This window comes from Miniopterus schreibersii (genome assembly GCF_964146895.1).
Source record: "Miniopterus schreibersii genome assembly, chromosome: 13".
Lineage (NCBI taxonomy): Eukaryota > Metazoa > Chordata > Mammalia > Chiroptera > Miniopteridae > Miniopterus > Miniopterus schreibersii.
In genome coordinates this window covers 16,911,763-16,933,092 of record NC_138113.1, presented here as the reverse complement: position 1 = coordinate 16,933,092, position 21,330 = coordinate 16,911,763, and the positions used below count along the sequence as shown (strand labels likewise).

The following is a 21,330-nucleotide window of genomic DNA, read 5'->3' as shown; positions in this document are numbered from 1 at the left end:
CCTGGAGTTTGACCTTATGTGTTTTAAAGATTTTATAATTCTAATTCTAAGCATTTTACCTTTAAGCAATTAACAAAACTAGCTGGCAAATCCTGTGGAGTTGAATAGACATTTAAACCATTTTAAGTACTTCCTTTATCCCTCCCCAACCCCTAGAAAATGAATATGTTTAGGTTAAGAATCTTGTTAGTGTCGCCAAGTAAATAGATTTTACCACACATCTGTGAGTTTTCATTGCTGTTGTTATTATGAGTCTAGTTAAGATTATGATAAGGCTAATTTTTATAGTTAAAAAAATTTTAAGGCTTATTTAAAAAACAACAACTGAAGGCATTTTAGGATCTAGAAGCCACCCAATTTAATTAATTATTAAGACCCAATTGATGAAAATTAACATTTTTGATTGTTCACTCTTTCTGGAAAAAGAGACTTTCTACTATTGATAGATTATAGTTAGGTTTATAAAAATATTGAGGTTTTTTTTTTTTTTTATTATGTTTAGTATATTCACAGGCCTAATAACCATTTTTTTAAACTGTGGATTGGAACTTAAGAATAGACAAATTCCTGTTTATTCTGTTTATTCCAGTCATTCAATAAGTATTGATCAAATGCCTTCTATGTGCCAAGTGTTCTAGGTGAGGATCTCCATCCCTGTTCCTACCAAGAGGACATAGGCAATAAGCAATAACCATGATATATCAATAGTATGTCAGAAGGTGGTAAATGCAATGGAAAATAGAAAAAGTAGAACAGAATAAGGGGGATAGAGAGTGCTGGGGTCGGTGTGGGGTGGAGGCCACAGATTACAATTTAAAATAAGGTGGTCATGAGAGGATAACATTTGAGCAAAAGACTTGAAGTTGACGAGGGAGTTAGGCATATGGTACCTGGGGAAGTATTCAGGAAGAAGAAAGCCAGAGCAAATGCCCTAAGATAGCAGCAGCCCTGGTATGCTTGGATTCAAGGAAGTTAGAGTGCTTGGGGCTGGAATATAGTAAGAAGTGACCAGATCATGTAGGGTTATGTAGACCACTGGTGAGATGGGGAACCATGGGAGGGATTTGAACACGAGGATGGCAGGATCTGACTTTTATGTTAAAGCATTACTCTGGCTGCTGTGCTGAGAACCCAGGGCAACCAGTGTTGATAGTGAACTTGGTGGGGAGAGAGAACAACTGTTGCAGTAATTCTAGAGAGAGAGAGAGAGAGGGAGAGAGGGAGGGAGGGAGGGGGAGAGGGAGGGAGGGAGGGGGAGAGGGAGGGAGGGAGGGGGAGAGAGCGAGAGGTTAGGGAAGTAGTAGAGATGCTGAATAGTAGATTCTAGATGTGTTTGAAGGTAGGAAAAACTGTTTCCTGAAATAGTTGATGTTGGGTGAAAGAAAGGGAGATTTTTGGTCTGAGCAAATGAAAGTATGGAATTTCCATCAAGTATGATGGGGAATCCAGTTGATGGAACAGATTGGATGGGGGAGATTGGGAATTTGGTTTTGTATGTGTAGTTTGAGATATTACTTAGACTTCGTAATGGAAATGTAGAATGTGCAGTTGGATATATGAGTCTTGAGTTCAAGTGAGAGTTCTAAGCTAACACGTAACATTATATAGTATAGAAATTATTTTATAGTAAGTATAAAATATATAGCATTTATTCTTTAAGTTTTCTTTTCCTGAAATAGGGAAAATTAATGATTGGAATTTCTTTTCTCGTAGAAGCTCTATTTCCTGTTTAAAGAATTGATAAACAAATCACTTAAATTGCTTTAAATTTTAAATGCAGGTTGATTAAGTGTTCAGGTGTTTCTTATAAGACCTTTAAAATAAAAATGATCATTTGTTGATGAACACATGCCAAAATAGAAAATTTTTCAAATGAGAAGATCATTGAAGTCTATTTTGTATAACCTTAATAATCTCTCATTATGTAAATTAATAAAAAAAATTTGTGATTCAATCCTAATCGAATTCAGAAAATGGGATGAAAATGAGGGGTTCTTGATTATAGAGTTTTGGGGCCTAATTTACTAAAAGTCACTCACATCTTCCAGGGTTTTTTTTCTTCTATGTCTCTTTCAAGAGAAATTTAATATTACCTAGGAAATTGAATTGGTCACTGTTTCTTAGATACTGTATTTTGTGTGACATATCTGATGTCTTTTTAAAATTAATGATACTAAGGAGAAAATGGTTATGTCAGTCATTGACATAATAGTGAATTGACGTATAGTGTTTAATATTTCATTGAAAAAGGTTGTTTCATTTGTTTCACTCTGTTTAGAAAAGGAAGACCAGTGTCTCATGCCTGAAGCTTGGAATGTGGACCAGGGAGTAATTACCAAACTCAAGGAACAATACAAAAAGGAGAGAAAGGGGAAAAAGGGGGTGAAGAGTAAGTGGAAAACATTGTATCTGTAATTCATAAATCTTGCCTCTTTCATATCCCCCAATTTTTTTTCAATGTTTTCCTAAAACTACTTACTCTTTTTCTTTTCTACTCCTGGCCTCTTTCCTTTTCACTTGCTCTCAGGGGTTGAAATTAAATGGTTAGCTATTTAATTAGGAACTTAAAAAAAAACCCAAAATAAAACAAAACAATGCATATTATTATTGAATCATAGTATATTCCAATAATAAATCCAGAGCCTCATAAGAGTGTGGGACTGTGTATTCAAACATAGTGATGATTTTATTTTTAAAAATATATGTGCTTAATTACAATAATGATTTTTCATTGTTGACAATTTTAGATAATTTTAAATCTCATCTAGTATGACCCTCTGGCAATCCACCAAAATTATTGCTCATAATTTTAGAATTTAGAGACAGAAAGAAAGTTAATTTCTACCCCTGAATATCCTATGTGTTCATAGCACACAGTTCATTTGCTTTCACCACTATATGCTATACAGGGCACAGATACACAATTTCTAAAAGTATTTATTAATTTAAAACTTTTGGCCAATTTCATTTATAATATTACCAATTCGCTTTTTTCTTTTCAATAAAATGTGTGCCACATCAAAAACAGAAGCTTAAATTTCTAGCCCTGTGAATCATATATATATAATTCATTATGCAAATTATTAATAAAGTTTGGCAATAGATCTAGTTAAGCATGTAAATGGAAATACAAAAACTTTCAAACATCCCTGAAAACCCCTTTTTAGGAGAGCAAGGTAAAACTAGCTCCTTGTGTTTCCACTTATTGACTGTATGAACATGGGTCTATCTTTTATGGCAATAGGAGTTTTACCCTCTGGGATATTAAAGTAGCGTAAAGTGAGATTAAAATCCAGTTTAGTGAAACATGCATTTAAAAGTTGCAGAAGACTGGAAGGATATACTTTTTTCTTTTTATAGTATTGTTAAAGTTTATCAAAGACCAGTCACTCCTGTTAGGACATTCTTTCAAATCCCAGTAATTACTGGAAAACATTTAAATATTTATTTAAAATATTTTAGGATTTACAGGTCTTTAGCTTGAATGGATAAAAGTCAGTGGCCATTATTGATGTCATCATTGTAACAACCCTTACATAAATGAGAGATGATGTCATTTGATGTCTTCTCAATATAAATTAAATCAATATAAATATTAAAACAGTGGAATATTTTGTACCTTTTATCCAAATAAACTGATAAGAAAATTAGTCTTAACAAACAGTACTGAGGCATGATTTGTTATTGCTTTTCAGAACCATAACAAAACCTGTTAAACTGAAACTTTGAGGAAAATTTGTGTATCATACATGAGAAACAAGAATATTTTAATTTTTAGGTTGATTTAAAGTTGATATATTTCTTTCACTCATTATGCTACAATAATGAATGTCTTGAAATGTAAAAGATCTTTAAATTGGAACAGTATCAGGACTTATGTAGAACTCATCTACTATTATATCGGTTATTCAGTTCTTGTCAAATATCAAGGCATTGCTGTAGTTGAAATTTAGCACTTAAGATCTAAAACTGCACCATTTGACTGGAACAGTGTTCCTATTAATAGAAGTTATTCGATTTCCTGAATGTGGGGATTATGATCAGTATTCAGGCATAAAGCACAAAGTTTTTTAGTATGATGAGGAAAAAAGACTATGGGGAGAAATTTTAATGTCTTTTACTGAAGCTAGAGAGACTACAAACGGTTCAGCACGTTTTGTTTCATTGTCAGTTCCTGTTATGTGGATAAATGGTAGTCTGGGAACAAGCCAAAACAGAACTGAGGCAAAGCTTTGAATGGCTAAATGAAGCATTAATTTATAATCTAGAAATATCTTATTAATTGAACTGTGTACTCATTGGAAAAGTTTGAATTCTTTTAATATGGTCTATTAGAAATATTTCCAGTCAAATTGTGTACTCCAGTCATACTGTCTTGAAATATATTTTTAGATATTAGTTAAATTGCTTATGCTGGTGTAGGAAAAAAAACCATAACGGACTATGGGTAAGATTTCCCATTCTTAATTAAACTTATAACAGGAAAAACTACCGAAGATCTGTTTCAGCCTCTATCCTATATAAAACAGTCAAAACAGGGATGTGGGAGAATGAAGAATCACATTTCAGGTAAGTAATCAGCAGGGCATGAGGCTTCACCTCGGGTACCATAGCTTCAGGATGTAAGGCGATGAGTGCAACTTAACTTAAGCAAACCATCAAAAAGTGATGTTATTGTTTAATTTGGTACACAGCAGTAGCTTCACAGTCTGCGGTGTCTGTCTGAATTTAGAACAATCTGCAAGAATTATAGAATATTATTTTTAATGGTTGAAATTGCACATTGAGCATTTGTCCATACAAATAGTGATGTTATTCCATTAACTTAATTTTTAGAATATATGTAAAATATAAGTCTTTTCAAGAAATAATAAACTTTTAAAATAATTTGAAAATTTGGAAAATAATTACTTTTTATTACAGTACGGTAGATTTAGAGGTGAATGTTGGCAGTTGTGAATAAAGTTTATGGCACCATTTTAATGCAGTTGGATAATTCTGTTTCTTCTCTTTTGTTCTCTCCCTCCCTTTTTGGGCTAGGGCCCAATAGGTCAAAACTACAAGATATGCTTGCTAATTTGAGAGATGTTGATGAACTTCCCTCATTGCAGCCATCTGTGGGTTCACCTTCCAGACCCAGCAGCTCCAGGCTTCCTGAACACGAAATAAATAGGGCAGATGAAGGCGAGTATTTAAGACACTCTGGGGCACAGAAAGCACTTGGATATCCATATCTACATTCTTACTAGAAAGGGCTCTCTAAAAGAAAAATTGTGTTCTACCAATATTTGATCTACATGTTATTCCCCAAATGTAGGTTTTCTTACATTCATGGGGCTTGATTCCAACTTCAGTCTTTATGGCTTGAAAAGGGGTGCATAAACTTAAAAACCATCTTCAAGTTCTAGTTTTGAATATCTTTGCAATTTCAGATAAAGCTTCCGTAGCCTGTGTGTACTACATACACTTATTACTTTATTTTTATTTTATTCATTTAGGAGGCAGTGCCACACTTAAGACGCACTACAGCCTTAAGTTCTAAGGAATTTTAGAAATCAAATAAGATTATGCCTCTTGTTGCTTTCTCTCTCTTCATCCCTCAAGTGTGCTGGTTTAGCCACTGGTAGTGTTTTCAGGCTTTATTTGACCATTTCTAGAACATTAGCTAAATTAGCCCAAACAATATGTATGGTAAAATCCCACAAATCTTAGTCTTTTTTTGAAAAGTAATTTTTGTTTAACACCTAAATAAAGTTATCTGAAAATATTAGAAATGAAAACAAAACAGGCGAAACACCTGGCTAAAGACGTAGTCTTATTGTCTTGCATGACTCATTTAGTTGAAATTTTGGCGTGAAAATTGCTTTTCTAATTTAAACAATTCCCTCATCATTAATAAATGTTTAGAGTTCTTTAAATTCCCTCAGAGGATATATGGTATGTTTTGGTAAAACCCATTTTTGTTACTGCTGCTTTATTCTATGGTGGTGTGAAAGTGTCTTACTTAAGTTGTACTCTACTTTGTTCTTATAAGGATTTTCAGTAGAGTTTCTGCTACTACTATTTTTAAAAGAACATAACTATTCTTTCATTTCTTTGACGAGTATTTATGACTGAATGAAAAATTATAGGAATGAGTCTGTAGCTGAAAAACACCTTGTAAATTCAGTTTCCTACGTATACTAATTAGTAGGTTGATTTGCTACTTTTAAGAAAAATTTAATTTACTTATTTAACAGTGAAAGTTTAAACTACTAAATTCATCTAATAAACTCATAAATGTTTGTCATCAGTAAAGTAACCACCTGTAGAAAACTACTGAAAGACCATCTACAGTTTGTCAAAATAATTTGCATTTACAAAAAATGGCATTTTATTATTAGCCAAATTAAGTAAAATACTTATTTTATATAATAAATTTGGCATTTTACTTTTAACTGGTTCTTCTGTGATGGTGACTAAAGAGGTTAATTTGGTGTGTCCACATTTATAGTAAGGATATTTATATTTATCATGAAGTAAATCTGACATCTTGAAGCATAGTTGAAATCTAAAATGTTCAAATGGACACTTTAAGAATTTTTGTTTGAAATAAACATTCTTAAATGAAATATAACTTACCTACAGAAGACTGCTGAAGTCACCAAAGTGTAGCTCTGAATTATTACAAAGTGAACCCAACCATGTCACCACTGCCCTTAGGTCAAGGAGCAGAACATGACCAAGGCCTAGAAGTCCTACTAGTGCTGCCTTCTAATCACTACCCTTTCTCTCCTTTCTAGAGGTGATCCTGATTTCTGTCACCACATAGTTTTGCCTTATATTGGCACATTTCACAATTGTAACCATTTTCATTTGAAATTTTTTATATTCCTCCAGGTTATAGAATTAACAATTTTATTTGAATGAGAGTAGCAATGTTCAGAATCGCTTGTTATATGTGATTAATAATTGATAGAAATAATTTGGTAATTAGCATGAACTATCAGATGAGGAAACCTGACTCTCCCTTAGACACATTGTTTTTGTGTATAGTGAAAAAGAAAGGACAGTAAGTATTAGATTTGTTTCATGTTTTACTGCCCGTGCACTGAAGGGTCGTGGGTTCGATTCCCCTTCAAGGGCATGTATCTGGGTTGCAGGTTCCCCACCCTCCTCAGGGTGCTGTGGGAAGCAGCCAGTTGATGTGACTCTCTCACCTCGATGTTTCTTTCTCTCCCCTTTCTCTCTCCTTCCCCCCCTCCCCTCCACTCTCTCTAGAATCAATGGAAAAATACCCTCGGGGGAGGATTAACAAAAAAATCAAAAGTCGATGTGCTCTTATGACACTAATTATTGACCCTTTAGAGGTGTTTTTATGTTTCCTTTGTCTTCTTTCAGTGGAAGCACTGACATTTCCTCCTTCTTCTGGGAAGTCCTTCATCATGGGAGCAGATGAAGCGCTTGAAAATGAACTGGGGCTTGGAGAATTGGCAGGCCTTACCGTGGCCAACGAAGCAGATTCACTAACTTATGATGTGAGTGGTGATTGTTTTGTTCTTTTTACTCATTTTTGAAAGTAAAAAGTTAACTTCATAGAAAAAGATGGTAATAAATGAGTAAAACTTGACAAGTATAGAATTTTGTTCATGAATATATTGTAAATATAAACAATATTTTCCACATCATATAGAGATTAAAATTATGGGCTTTACCTAAGTCTGTAAATTAGTATAGCTCGTTTGTTGGTTTTAGATAAAGGATTTCCTTTTCCATTACTAAGTTTGGGGTTCGTTTTATGTTTTAGGGCATCAGTGGTTAATTGAAATTCATGCCTGCCTAACAGTATCATTTGTCTTGCTTCTCTAGTACATCAGTATTCTGCTGAGAAGTGATTTTAGCTGTTAGGCAGGAATGTGTACAGGGTGCTCTGCAGGCATTAAGGTTGACCCATGAGTGATTTGGACCAAAACTGAAATTTCGTACCTTTATGATTCCCAAGCACAATTGTTTTATAAATGCATTTGTAGCCCTAGCTGGTTTGGCTCAGTGGTTAGAGCATCGACCTGTGGACTGAAGAGTCTCGGTTTTGATTCCAGTCAAGGGCGAGTACCTTTGTTGCAGGCTCGATCCCCCACCCCATTTGGGTCATGTGAGTGTGCGGGAGGCAACCAAAGTAGGATAATATTCTATAATGTTGACATGTTTAAAGATAACTTAGGTTTTCAACTCCTACCCAAAATTAGTTTTTGTACTATAATTTAGGTTGAAATTACTTGTTGTTTTTAATGATCCTAGGGAAGATTTATTTTATTAAATTATTTGAACCTTTTTCTGTACTGAATTGTTACGTTTTCTTATTATAGCATTCATAATTCTTCAAAGAAAACCACTGTTGACATATTGCAAATTTTGCCTGTTGATTTGGTTATTTACATTTACAAATTATATTGTTTTGAAAGTTTTAAAATGTGATAGTTTAATGGCAAATCAGCAAGAATTAATGTTGAAATATAGCTTTTTTTCTCTATCCTGAACTAAATGTATAGGTATTTTTCTCTGGTTTCTTTAATAGATAGCAAACAATAAAGATGCATTGAGGAAGACCTGGAACCCAAAGTTTACGTTAAGAAGTCACTTTGATGGCATTCGAGCCCTTGCTTTCCATCCCATTGAGCCTGTTTTGATAACAGCATCAGAGGATCACACATTAAAAATGTGGAATTTACAGAAAACAGCCCCAGCCAAAAAGTGAGAATATTCTATTTTAACTTTGAGTATTTTAATTAATAGATTTTCAGCAGAAAAATACTTTATTATTTACTATTAAATTCCCACATATCTCTTCTAGTTCTTTCTTCTTTACCATGCCATATAATTTAGGGTGTTTTCCCCTTTATACTCACTATCTAATATTAGGTTGGAAAACTGACACTTAGGGAGAGATGGTATTATCTGGTTTCTCAGGATTTGTGAATCCTTATTATACTTCTTACACAGTATTTTAAATGTTTGTCATATTTGGGGAGCCCTTTAAATGTACTGAAGGTTTCTACAGTTGCTGTAAACAGGTATAGAAAAGTTTAAACATCAAACCCCCACCCCAATCCTGTCCCATTGTTTACAAGCTTTGGACTTATGGAGTGGAAGGGAGGGAAGGCTGATTGGGAGGGGTGAAGGACTTCTCTTTGGTCTTGTTTTTTGGCCTTGACCCTTTAGGTACTTTCCATACCCACCAAGAGGTCTAGACTGAAAGGCATGTTGTTGCTGTCATTTAACTCCTGGTCTTGGCCTTGGGCGCTTGTTTTTTCTCTAGGCATGGACAGGTGTGAGTTGGTGTAAACCCTTGGTCAGTCACCAAGCTAGCCGTGATCCCACTTGTTGGCGTCCTTATTGGAGCTATTCTTCTTTCTTCCTTGGATCACATGGTCCAGAACTCAGCATCTGATAGCAAGGACCCTTCTATAGTGTCAGGCATTTCTGTTAGAAGAGTAGAAATGAATTTCCGATGGAGGAGATTACAGAAGTTTTATTACTGGTAGAGGATATCTATTGCCCCGTTTGAAAGAGATCAGTGATATTCCTGCTGTGAGTCATACTAAACTAGATAAATACTTGATTTATCGGTCTTTATCAGTTAGCTCCACTAGATCTTGCTAAAACCAAGTGAATCCTCTCTTGGATCAGATATCTTCAGCAGAGAAAAATTACTTCCTGGTTATAAATTGTGCTTTTTTCTCTTTGGTTCTTTGGTCAGAATGAGCATCACATCAGACTAGAGAATGTGAATGTCTCATCATATATTCTTGACTAAATTTTAGAAAAATACTGGAACAAGTTTCTCGCTGGTGACAGTTTAATAATAATACCTCCAAATATAAATAACTGCCCTGTTTACCTTTGAACTTAAAACTTTGGAAATGACTTGAGAGAGATCATATGCCAAAAAAACGTTGCAATACATTGTAGAAAATGGTATTTTACTTGAAATCCAGTTTCTATTAGCAATCATGGCCATTTTTGTACTGTAGAGTACTCATACATTCAGTGTTCTGAGTAATGAATGAACTGATGACTTGGACAATTTCTGCAAATATCAAGGATAGACATATTGGAAATTATGGAAAGTACCATTTATTGAAATTCTATGTACACAGTCCTGTCCTAGGCTGTTATACTTGTAAAATCTCTTTTATTCCTGTATTTGGTGTTGTTCCTATTTTTTTTTGTTTTATTTGAAACATAGAGGAATGTGAAATTCTGAAAGATTAAACAATTTGCCTAAAGTTAGTTAATAACAGCACTGGAAATTGAACCCAGAATTTATGATGTAATTCAGTAATACTATTTACTACTGAAACTTTGTCTTTTCTCTCTGATTTAGGAGTACATCTCTTGATGTGGAGCCTATCTATACATTCAGGGCTCATAAGTAAGTATGTGCTTTTTTAAAAAATCGACATCACTATAAAGCAGCCTGATTAGAATATTTTATTTTCTTTCACTTATGTATTTGTGTTATGTATTTTTGTATTACTAGCTTTTTTTATAATTGTAAGAGAAACTGGCAGATAATGTTAAAAATAAGTTTATCGCTACCAAAAGGGGATTCTTGCTGAAATTAGATTTTATTTGCATGATGTTTAAATGATGTATATAGCTTTCTTAAAAGAAAGTTGAGACACTTAGGTTGAAATATTAGAAATCCTGACCTTTTTTCCCTTAAAGATAACCTATATAAAAATATCTAAGAATTTTTTATTGTGATCACATATTACTTGCTTTTCCTATTTTCCTATTAAGCTTAAGGATTGTACATAATCACTTGCTTTGTAGCAGAGATCTCATACTTTATGTAAAGGGTTAGATAGTAAATATTTGTAGGCTTTGCAGGCCACATATTTTCTGTTGCATATTCTTGTTTTTAGTTTAGTTTAGTTTTATAACCCTTTAAAAACTATAAGACCAATTCTTAGTTTGAGGACTGTTCAAAAGCAAACCACTGGTTCAATTTGGCCCACAGTCCATAGTTTATACCAAGCTTTGGCTTAGCAGAGGAAGAAAAATGAACAGTGTTTTGATAGTATTTTTATTCATTGTACAAAGCTGAAAAATAGAAAGCCATTTGAATAGTTAAGTATTCTTAGTTTAATAAGTCCTATTATCAGATTATTTTTGAGACTAGAAACTGATTTTTATCTCCCAGAGGTCCAGTGCTCTGTGTGGTAATGAGCAGCAACGGTGAACAGTGTTTTAGTGGTGGCACTGATGGACTGATCCAGGGCTGGAACACCACCAACCCCAACATCGATCCCTATGACTCCTATGGTATGTGAGTCTCAAAGATATGAAAGAAGAAAATGTTTTCTTTTTATACATTGTACATAGCATACATAGGATAAAATGAGACCTTTTTGAAAATAAATTGGTGAAAGAGAACCATGTCTTTATTTTGTTTAAAAGTATTCCTAAATTTTGGCACCAATTTAATATATAATGCTAAAAGAAAAGAAAAAAGTATTCTTCCTTAGAAAACAGTTCCCACCACCCAGTCTTATTGATTCGAGATGCTGGTTTGATTGACAGTTGTTTTCCTCATTTTAGGCATCTGAACAGTACTTGATACATCATTACTAATCTGTAATCATATTTCATCAGTTTTCTAATAAACAACTTTGAAGGAAAATGCATGTTGGCCTCATCTTCTTGATCAATTATTGGAGGACTTAGAGGCTAGTAACTTTTCAAGTGCATGGCACCAAAATACCTAAAAGGTCTTCCCCGGCCTGGTGTGGCTCAGCGGTTGAGCATCAACCTAGGATCTAGGAGATCAGGGTTCGATTCCCAGTCAGGGCACATGCCCAGGTTGCAGGCTAGGCAGCCGATCAATGACTGTCTCATCATTGATGTTTCTCTCTCTCTCTCTCCCCCCTCCTTTCCTCTCTCTGAAATCAATAAAGATACGTTTAAAAAAAAAAAAAAGGTCTTAAAAATTCAGAAGTGCCCTTTATTTTGGGAACAGTACCATGAGGCACAAATCCTTATTATAATCTATCCCTGGCTATTGCCATAAAATTTCCTTACAAAAACTGGTTTAGGAATTGACTGTTTTGGTTTCCTCTTAATTCTAGAATGGTACAAAGTGTCATATTTATCATTAAGCCATATTTAATTTTCATTATCACTTTAGATTAATTTTAACACCAAATCTAAGTAAAGAAATTCAATAAGTAAAAATTTTTCTAACATTTAATAAGCATTTAACATGTTTTGTGAGAGGTGAACTTCCTCTCTCTCCCCAAATCTCTTGTGCATTTATCTGTTTCATGCTTTTCCTTACTTCCTTTATCCATCAAAAGATCAGTTGTCCTCATTTTGTCCCAAGCCAACTCTTTGGCTTTTGCTCTTGACCCCGTTCTCTGTTGTTTCCTTTGAGGCTGTAGTCGACCCTCCCCCCACTCCCCACTTCAGATCTCTCTGGCTCTCATCTTAAGCTTCTTTGTTCTTTTTCCATCCCCTCAACATGTACGTAAATTCAGGCATCACCCATCCTGGGCCAGGGGAAGCCTTTTCTGGCTGCTTTTCCCTTTGGCTTCTGTTTAGACTCTTTCACCATCTAGGTCTCTTTGGTGCTGTTGTCTAGAAAACACAATCACTAGTTACTAATTCCATGTCCTTTCCCTGTGCTCCACCATCCCTGTGCATTCCGTCTTCTGGTCATACCACTTAAGTGCAGCGAGACTTTCAGGGCTGACCCAAGGCTGTTTTACAGCCCTGTTCTGCTAGAGGTACTGGTGCTCTGAAGCTGACCACTCATCCTCTTTTAAGTTTGTCCTCGGTGGGCATTTTTGACATGTATCTTTGACAGTTTCTGTTCCCCATCCTTCGTAAACCTTTTTCCCCCTTATCTTAAATATTGGCATTTATCAGGGTCCAGACCCTAACTCGTTCTTTGCGTTGTCTACATATTCTTTTTAGATTGAATCCACTTCTATTGTTTTATGTGCTGCTGACTCATAAGTCTCCTCTTAAGCTCTAGAACATTTTTTAAGTGGCTGCCTCATTGTCCATAAATCCTCTCAAGTGCTGGGCTGCTTCTCCCATATATTATTTATTAGTTGGTGGCTCTACCAGAATTACCCAAATTAGAAAGCAACAAGTTATCCTTGATTTCTTGTTCTGTTTTACTATCTATACCTTATTAATTACTTAGTCTTTTAGATATCACTCCTAAATGTTTTTTGAATTTACTTCTGCTCTGTCCCTTTTGCCACTGCCCTTGCTTAGGTCTTCATCATCACTGTCTCCTGAAGCGGTTCCCTTGCCTTTATCTTGATTTTGTTTAGCCTGTTTTCTCTACAGCCAGAGTTACCTTATTCAGTAGGTACTTCACCCCGAAGCCCCTGGGAAACCCTTTAGTGGTTCCCTACTGCTTTTGGGATAATTCCCAAGTACCTTAATATGTTGTGGAAATCTCACTATTAAATAGCCACTCTTCGTCTCATCATTCCTCCTCAAACTTCATACTCCATTCACTCCAAATTGCTCATTTCCTCGCTTACCACGCTGTCTTTCCTTCCGTGATTTTTGTAGGTGCCTCCTTTGCCAGGAATGGCTTTCCTCTACTCTGACTGCCCAGCACTCCCGGTGTCATTCTAAGCAGCTTTTGCTAACCCAGTTACTATCCATGGAACTGGTGTCTGCCACTATTATTGTACTTACCACACTGTCTTTTGAGAACATGGGTGGTATTGTGTCTTAATCATCTGTGTGGTCCCAGCATCTAGCGTAGTGCCTAACACACAGTGTGTCTTCCATTAATACTCTAGGGTATGACTGAGAGAGGATATAGGACAGAGAACAGCAGCAACATTTTAAACTTAACATCTGTGAGCCATTTTGAAAGTGAGGATTAATAATTAAAGTTTCCATTTTGACTTTTATTATGAAATAGTCACAAGTGACCCACCTGCTGCCTTCTTCCTCCCTCCCCCACACACATCATTCATGTCCGTTACTGCTGTTCGAGAATTTGGGGTCCCTGTAGGTCTCAGTTCACGTCCATTATGTCAGAGCCTGTTGCTCCCAGGAATAACTGCCATTGGTGGCACTGCAGGATAAGTGGCCTGAAGGAGTATATCCAGGGTGCTGAAGGAGTCGGAGGAGGGAAGGATCTCTGTTTATTTCCTCAGGGAATGTGAATTGTGATTTCTCTGAAGTAGCTTAAGTTGAAATGATTTATTTGTTTTAACAGACTCTTTAAAATATCTAGACAAATGGAAGAAAAAAGGGAGGGAGAGTGAAATACCTAACTTTTTTAAATAGAAAAATATGTACTTTGTAATTTTAATTTATAAATTTTAAACTCACATTTGCATATTTCCAAGCCTGTTTTTAATTATTGAAGCACTTCAGAAAGAATAATAGATAGTCGGAAACATATTTTATTGGGTCCTTGTGTTTTCTCTGGAGTCTAAGTACTTTTATAAGTTGTTTTTTCTCCTGACTTTGCATTCTTGCTGTTTTCTGTAGATCCTTCTGTTTTAAGAGGCCCTTTGCTAGGCCACACCGACGCAGTCTGGGGTTTGGCTTACAGCGCAGCACATCAGCGTTTGCTGTCCTGCTCAGCAGATGGCACTCTTCGTCTATGGAACACAACCGAGGCTGCTCCAGCCTTAAGTGTATTTAATGATAATCAAGGTACATACCTTTTAAAGTACTTTAATGAATTTTTTATAAAATTCTTAATTATCTGTCTTACTGTAAAAATAAACATGCAAATAAATAAATGATTCCACAAACTCTTACTGTTTAAATTTAATTTGAAGGGTTTTTGAAGCAATGAAAATATATTTTGAATTTTCAACTTACTATGTATAAGTTTTAAAAACATAGTATTTGGTGAAAGAGCATATTAAAATAATCTTTAATTGAGATATTATCTGGTTTTTACTGTATATAAATTATAAGGATACATTTTAATGAGTTTGACAAATGTATAACTCTTGCATCGAGATATAGAACATTTCCTTTACCTCCTTAAGGTTTTTTTATGTTTTTCCCAGTCAATCCCCTCTCCCCATAACCATCCAGAGTTACCCACTGTTGTGATTTCTTTCACCATAAATTAGTTTTGTCTACTATAAAACTTTATATAAATGAAATCATATAATGTGTACTCTTTCTGTGTCTGGCTTTTTACTCTCACTATATATTTTTGCGATTCATCCATGTTGTAGTAAGTGTCAATAATTTATATTGTTTAATAGTATTTTATTAAACCACAATGTGTTTATTCATTTACCTCTTAATGGACATTTGGATTGTTCTCAGTTTTTGACTATTTTGAACAAGCTGCTATGAACATTCATACGTTTTTATGATAGGTGGGTAAGGACCTGGAAGTAGAATTGTGTGTTTAACCTTATGTGAAATTGCCAGACTTTTTCCCAGAGTGGTTGTGCCATGTTATACCACTGACAGCAACATATGAGAATTCCAGTTGTTCTATATCCTTAATCACTAACATTTGGTGTTATCAGTCTATTTAATTTTAGCCATTCTGTTGGGTGTGAAGCAGTATTTCATTGTCTTTTAATTTGCATTTCTTTGGTGGCCAATTCTTTTGAGCACTTTATTTGTGTGCTTATTGGCCATTAATATATCTTCTTCTATAATGTATACATTTTTGAACTGTTAGCTTTCTTTAGTTAGATTTTGAACCAAATGAAAAAATTATATTACATTCATATATACATATCATTTTTTTATGTTTAAAAAGCTCTAAGTTTTAACCAAGTTTTATCTATTTTAGATAATAAATAAAAATAACCTTCTTTATTATTGAGCTGTGATAACGTGTGTCTAGGTTGTGATGAGTTGCCTGTATTTAATATTTGCATGACTACCAATAACAATTTGGAATTTTACCTTAAATTCCATGTTTTTGGTAAGTTAGAATTCCTAATAAGAGATGGGCTTTTAAAATGAAGAATTTCCATGACGCCACTCTAAGTCCCACATTGAGGTAGAAGCAGCAAAACTTGTAGTCTATACATGTTTCCATTTACTTTTTAAATAAAGGCTTGCATTTCGTATATATGTTAGCTGAGTAACAGGTAGATGTGCTGAACAGGTAAGAGTAATGAAATAGGCTAGGTCTAAAAGAAAAAAAGAAATAATCTCCATTGAATGGCAGTGAGCAAATTCTTATCCTAATGTCGAGCCTTATTTACTCCTTAAGGAAATCATGCTATTTGTTTTGCTATATTTTAAGCACACTGTTAAATAACCCTCTAATTATCATTCTCTTTGAATATGTTTTGACTTTTTTAGAATTTGGAATCCCTGCCTCTGTGGATCTAGTGAGCAGTGACCCGAGCCTTATGGTAGCATCATTCAGCAAAGGATATACAAGCATCTTTAACATGGAAACACAACAACGCATTCTCACTTTAGAATCCAATCTAGATACGAGTACGTATGATAGTCTTTAGATAGTCTTCATCAAAATGTTAACTTCTAGAGTTGACTATGGAAAATACTTGTCATTATAAAGTCTTCTGCCTACTAAATCACAGAACATAGTAGTTATGTAGAAGGATATGATGATTTACAATTGATTTTAAGTCTTTGAGGTAAGTGTATGCACATTTTTAACTATAACATTTGAAATAACATTTGACTTATGCCAAAGAGGAGTCAAGTTAATTTCGTGCCAAATGATTAGTTTTCAATTTTGTTTGAAGAAAATATTTATTCTGAATATAAGATATTTTTCCTTTCTCATAATATATATATATATTTGATATATCTTTAGCCCATCCGGCATGGCTCGATCCCCAGTTGGGGGCATGCAGGAGGCAGCTGATCAATGATAGGGATCGAGCCCGCAACCCAGGCATGTGCCCTGACCAGGAATTGAACCGCAGTCTCTTGGATCCTAGGTCAATGCTCAACTGCTGAGCCACACCGGCTGGGCCCATATCATTTTTTAAATCAACTTAATTTTATATTAATAATATAATTTGCCACAGCTCATTACTAATTAGAATATAGATCAAATTGTGCCTCTTAAAATCCCAAATCTGAAACTTCTTATTAGATACAGGAAGTTAGGAAATAATTTCTCAGATTGTGAAGAATTCATTACAGAATTATTTTGTTTGGGGCTCTTTTAACCCTTGCTTTCTATTTTTAGGCTTAATCCAAACAATCACAGTTTAGGTTGCAGTTAGTAAAGAAAACTTACATACACATAAACTTATTTTAATCTGAGAACTAGCTTTAAAAATAATTACTGTGATGAGTGTGTGGGGAGAGGGGGTCCCTTCTCTCTTTTTTCCCCCAAATTTCCTACATTCTATTTTAGTTTTCCTTATTTTCTCTTCCTCATCTGTTATCCTTTGTTTTCTTCCCATGTTCTTTCAGAATTGTTTGGGGAAGAAGGCATGAATAGACTGATTGAACTATTTGGATGTAAAAGAGACCAAAAAAATCAAAATTGAGATTATGGAATAGGAAAAAGAATTTTTTGCCAAGAAATGTAGGTTTTAGACTCAGTAAATTTAAAATCATATTTAAATATATGACCTAAAGCTACAGTGGTAAAGTAAAAATTCAGTATGAAATTAAGAAGTATGTGAAAATTTTGGAATTAACATTGTAGAATGAGAAATGTCATTGGCTCTAGGCTAAGCCCTATGTGGCACCCATAGATAGCAGGTGGTGGAAAAGGAAACTCTGATTCTTAGGGACCTCCAGCTTTGTCAGTATAGTATTGCCCTGGCAGTTCTTATTTCCTAACGTTGAAATTATGAACACAGTCACAGAATAAATTAAAAACAAATTAAAGTCGCATCATTTACTTAGGTGAGTATTCAGTTCACTTTTGTGTGAAGAAATAGTAGCTTTGACTAATTTGTGTTATGTTTAATTTTTTCTTTTTAGCAGCCAACTCTTCCTGCCAAATAAATAGAGTCATCAGTCATCCCACTCTTCCCATCAGCATCACTGCTCATGAAGACAGGCATATCAAATTCTATGATAACAATACAGGTAAGAATTTATTAAAAATTAATTAAAGCAAAAAAAAAAGTCCTCCACTCTCAGTAGGCCTTTTTTGGTGTCTATCCATGACTTTATCATCAGGGAATAGGCATTGAAACACAGGTACTCTCCCAGCTCAGTTTCTGTTCATTTCATGCAGATCTGCTAAGAACTACTCATGATAGCGTATAGAGTCATCTTGGTTTATTTAATAGTAAGTACTTGCTATATTTTGGCCCTGGAGTCAAGGTTATCAGTAGGAACATAATGAAAATTTCATTCAAATACCAATAAAAATGATCCCTTACTGTGAATATACTGGGGAAAAGTAGAAGTAGAAGCATATGGTCATTATATTTTGTTTGAAATCATTCAATTCTTGAATAGCCTTAGTGTTCAGATTGAAAACCCCTGAGTCATTTGCTTTTATTTTATTCATTTTTACATGGACTAATCTTTTCTGCATTGTAATGCTATTTGGTTCTGATTGATTTGAGTTGGGGCTTTTCCAGTTTTTATTGGATTACATTTCGCCAGTCTAAAGGAAATTCATGAAGAGCTGTGCTGGGAGGAAAACACTATGTTAGCAACCATATTTACCTGAGTGTCTGCTATTGGCTTTGTAAATATGTTGACTTTTGCTGACTTTACTTAGCTGTGAGTGATGAGTAATTTAATATTCTCAAACTCTTTTTATATATTGTTTCCACCAAAATTGTGGCCAGGTTTTCTCTCTATTTCTTTATCTTTATATCAGTCTCTGTTCCCACAATCTATATAATTTGCTTGTAGCTAAAGGATGCAGAGTAGGTATGATTAATGTCTGAGTTCTGGTTAGTGCATGTGGCTTAAAGGAATATTTGTATACAAATTACTGGCTTTTATATTGTGGTTTGAAAGGCAAAAATATAATCTGGAATTTGAGCTTTTGTTTCTCATCATTAACATGGCTAGAGTGGGGAGGGAAATGCTGTTTTAACTGATGAAAAAAGCTGTTGATACAATAGGTCCACAGAGATGGGTGACTGGAGCAACCAGTGTAACGTGGTAACTGGCATATATTCAGGATGAGGAAAGCTATTAATAAAGAGTAACAATCTCTTTTTCCAAAGGCAAACTGATCCACTCAATGGTAGCCCACCTAGAAGCCGTTACAAGTTTAGCCGTTGATCCTAATGGCCTGTACTTGATGTCTGGCAGTAAGTACATCAGCTATGGATTATTTATTTATTCTTATCACTTTCATGTTAATGTAATTTTTCTTTCAATTTCTTTTCTTTTGATATAGGTCATGACTGTTCAATACGTTTATGGAACTTAGAAAGTAAGACATGTATCCAAGAGTTCACAGCTCATCGGAAAAAGTTTGAAGAATCAATTCATGATGTAGCTTTCCACCCATCCAAATGCTATATAGCCAGTGCTGGGGCTGACGCACTGGCTAAAGTCTTCGTATGACAGACTGCATCATCTTCAGCTTCTATCTCTTTATAAATAACCAACTGCACAAAAGAGATACAGAAGACCAGGGCAAGAATCAACCTGTTCTGCCCTTCTGTTCTGCTGAAGGAGCACAGAGAACATTTGTAAAGTATAGTTTTGCAATTCGTACACTGTTTTCTAAAACTAAGGTTTGTTCAGGTTGCTGCAAGCTCAGCTGAATCTGTGAGCCTGAAAACTTTCAGTTTTTCCCCAAAATAGGAACTTTTATTTCTGGAATTCTAATTCGCTAGGCGGGCCTGAGCGAACATATGTCTAGCTTGTCCCCTGTTGAGTAAATAGGGCACATTATAAGGGATCATTTAAAAGCTCCATGGCTGGTAATGAGTAGAGGAAGAGCAGAAATTTAGACCTAGTTGTCCCCTGAGAAATCTTGCTAAACACATTAGGTAGTCAAAAGAGTAATCTGCACTATACCTGCCATACTAATCCCTGTGTACTTAATGACTAGGCAGTGTAAAATGAGTTTTTAATTTAGCTCTCTTTCCAACTGTTTACATACAGCACCTGGCAAAGCATTTTACCTATTAGGGGGGAAAAAAGAAATGCAATAATATGTTAAATGTATTATTATTCAGAAATGCTAAACAGATATTCAGTTTGTAAGCAGATTTCTGTATTGTATTACATTTTTGAAAATGGATTTGGTACCATTCTGAAGTTTAGCTGTCAAAAACACTCACCATTGTAAAGAGTAGTTGAGATTCTGCTTTTACTAAAGGATTTAACTTAATTCAGGTGTAAGATTGTTTATTTTTAAGGGCAAGCAGGGCATATCTTTATAATTTCTATTAATTTTAAAGCTCACTTTATTCGTATGATATTTACAGTATCAGAGTGATTATTTCTTATCGATAAAATCTTAACTTTTCAGTGGTTGAAAAGATGGTGGTTATTTGCAAGTACTCATTTATCGAAACCCACATAACCACACTTCAGATGATCTCTGCTCTTTCTTCTAATACTCAAATTATCTGACACCTACCAAAAAAATAGTTCATAATTATGTTTCAACAGTCCAAAGGGTATGGTTCATTTCAGCTGCTTTTGCAGAAGTACTAAATAAAACAAATGTTTTATAACCCAAAAGTCCTCCATTAGCATCTCCCATAAGAAGGACCTCTTAAAAACCTGAACAGAAGGGCTCCGTGTATAATATTGGGTAAATAGTTCTCCCTTCATTTCCCTCCTCCTCCATTGTCTAATTTAAAACACAGCATGTTTTAATGGCAGTGAATCAATATTGTTTCTGGGGAAAACCATATATTAAAGCACCAGGGTTCCCTGAGATCCTTGCCTCTGACCGACGTGTGGTCAGCTCTTGGGATTCCCCTGACCCCGCTCTCTGACCCTGGTATACATACCTCATCCCTGCAACTCTCACCTCCTCACACACTCTCGTTTGCTCAGAATGTCAGAGACCAATCTAGAAATTAGAAATAAGTTACTAATGCCCAGCTTTTCAGCAAAATGTATATATAATAGGCTCTCAGACTTTACAAAATCCATATCCATAAATATATTAACCTTTTAATACAGTCCCTAAATTCCTACCACATATTCCATTGTCACAACAATTGTACTTCTAATGATATTTCTCCTTGAAGAAGTATTCTGGCGTTGATATGGATGATAATTAACTCTTTTTCTTTAAAATCACTGCTTGTCTGCTTCTAGAATTCTGCAATGTACAGGCAAATTTTCCTTAAAGTTAAGGACCTGTGCTAAATTTGCTTTGTTGATATACAGTATGCTTTAATATTTTGACACAACTACCTTGTCCTTTCATCTGAGCTTTGGTTA

General features: G+C 34.8%; 1 protein-coding gene across 2 annotated transcripts in view; it reads left to right on the top strand.

Moving 5' to 3' along the window:
• The window catches only part of STRN (striatin), a 69,491-nt gene extending 49,231 nt beyond the window's left edge, over window positions 1–20,260 (top strand). Inside the window, exons 8-19 of one of the 2 annotated variants that reach the window (XM_081157134.1) lie at window positions 2,279–2,389; window positions 4,483–4,569; window positions 5,041–5,184; window positions 7,381–7,517; window positions 8,555–8,730; window positions 10,364–10,411; window positions 11,186–11,307; window positions 14,512–14,679; window positions 16,315–16,455; window positions 17,929–18,036; window positions 19,140–19,226; window positions 19,316–20,260. In XM_081157134.1, coding sequence (XP_081013260.1) covers window positions 2,279–2,389; window positions 4,483–4,569; window positions 5,041–5,184; window positions 7,381–7,517; window positions 8,555–8,730; window positions 10,364–10,411; window positions 11,186–11,307; window positions 14,512–14,679; window positions 16,315–16,455; window positions 17,929–18,036; window positions 19,140–19,226; window positions 19,316–19,485 — 1,499 coding nt within the window. In that variant the 3' untranslated portion in view covers window positions 19,486–20,260. The remainder of the gene's footprint in view (window positions 1–2,278; window positions 2,390–4,482; window positions 4,570–5,040; window positions 5,185–7,380; window positions 7,518–8,554; window positions 8,731–10,363; window positions 10,412–11,185; window positions 11,308–14,511; window positions 14,680–16,314; window positions 16,456–17,928; window positions 18,037–19,139; window positions 19,227–19,315) is intronic. The other variant, XM_081157133.1, reaches the window with a different exon arrangement.
• The last annotated feature ends 1,070 nt before the right edge of the window (window positions 20,261–21,330 follow it).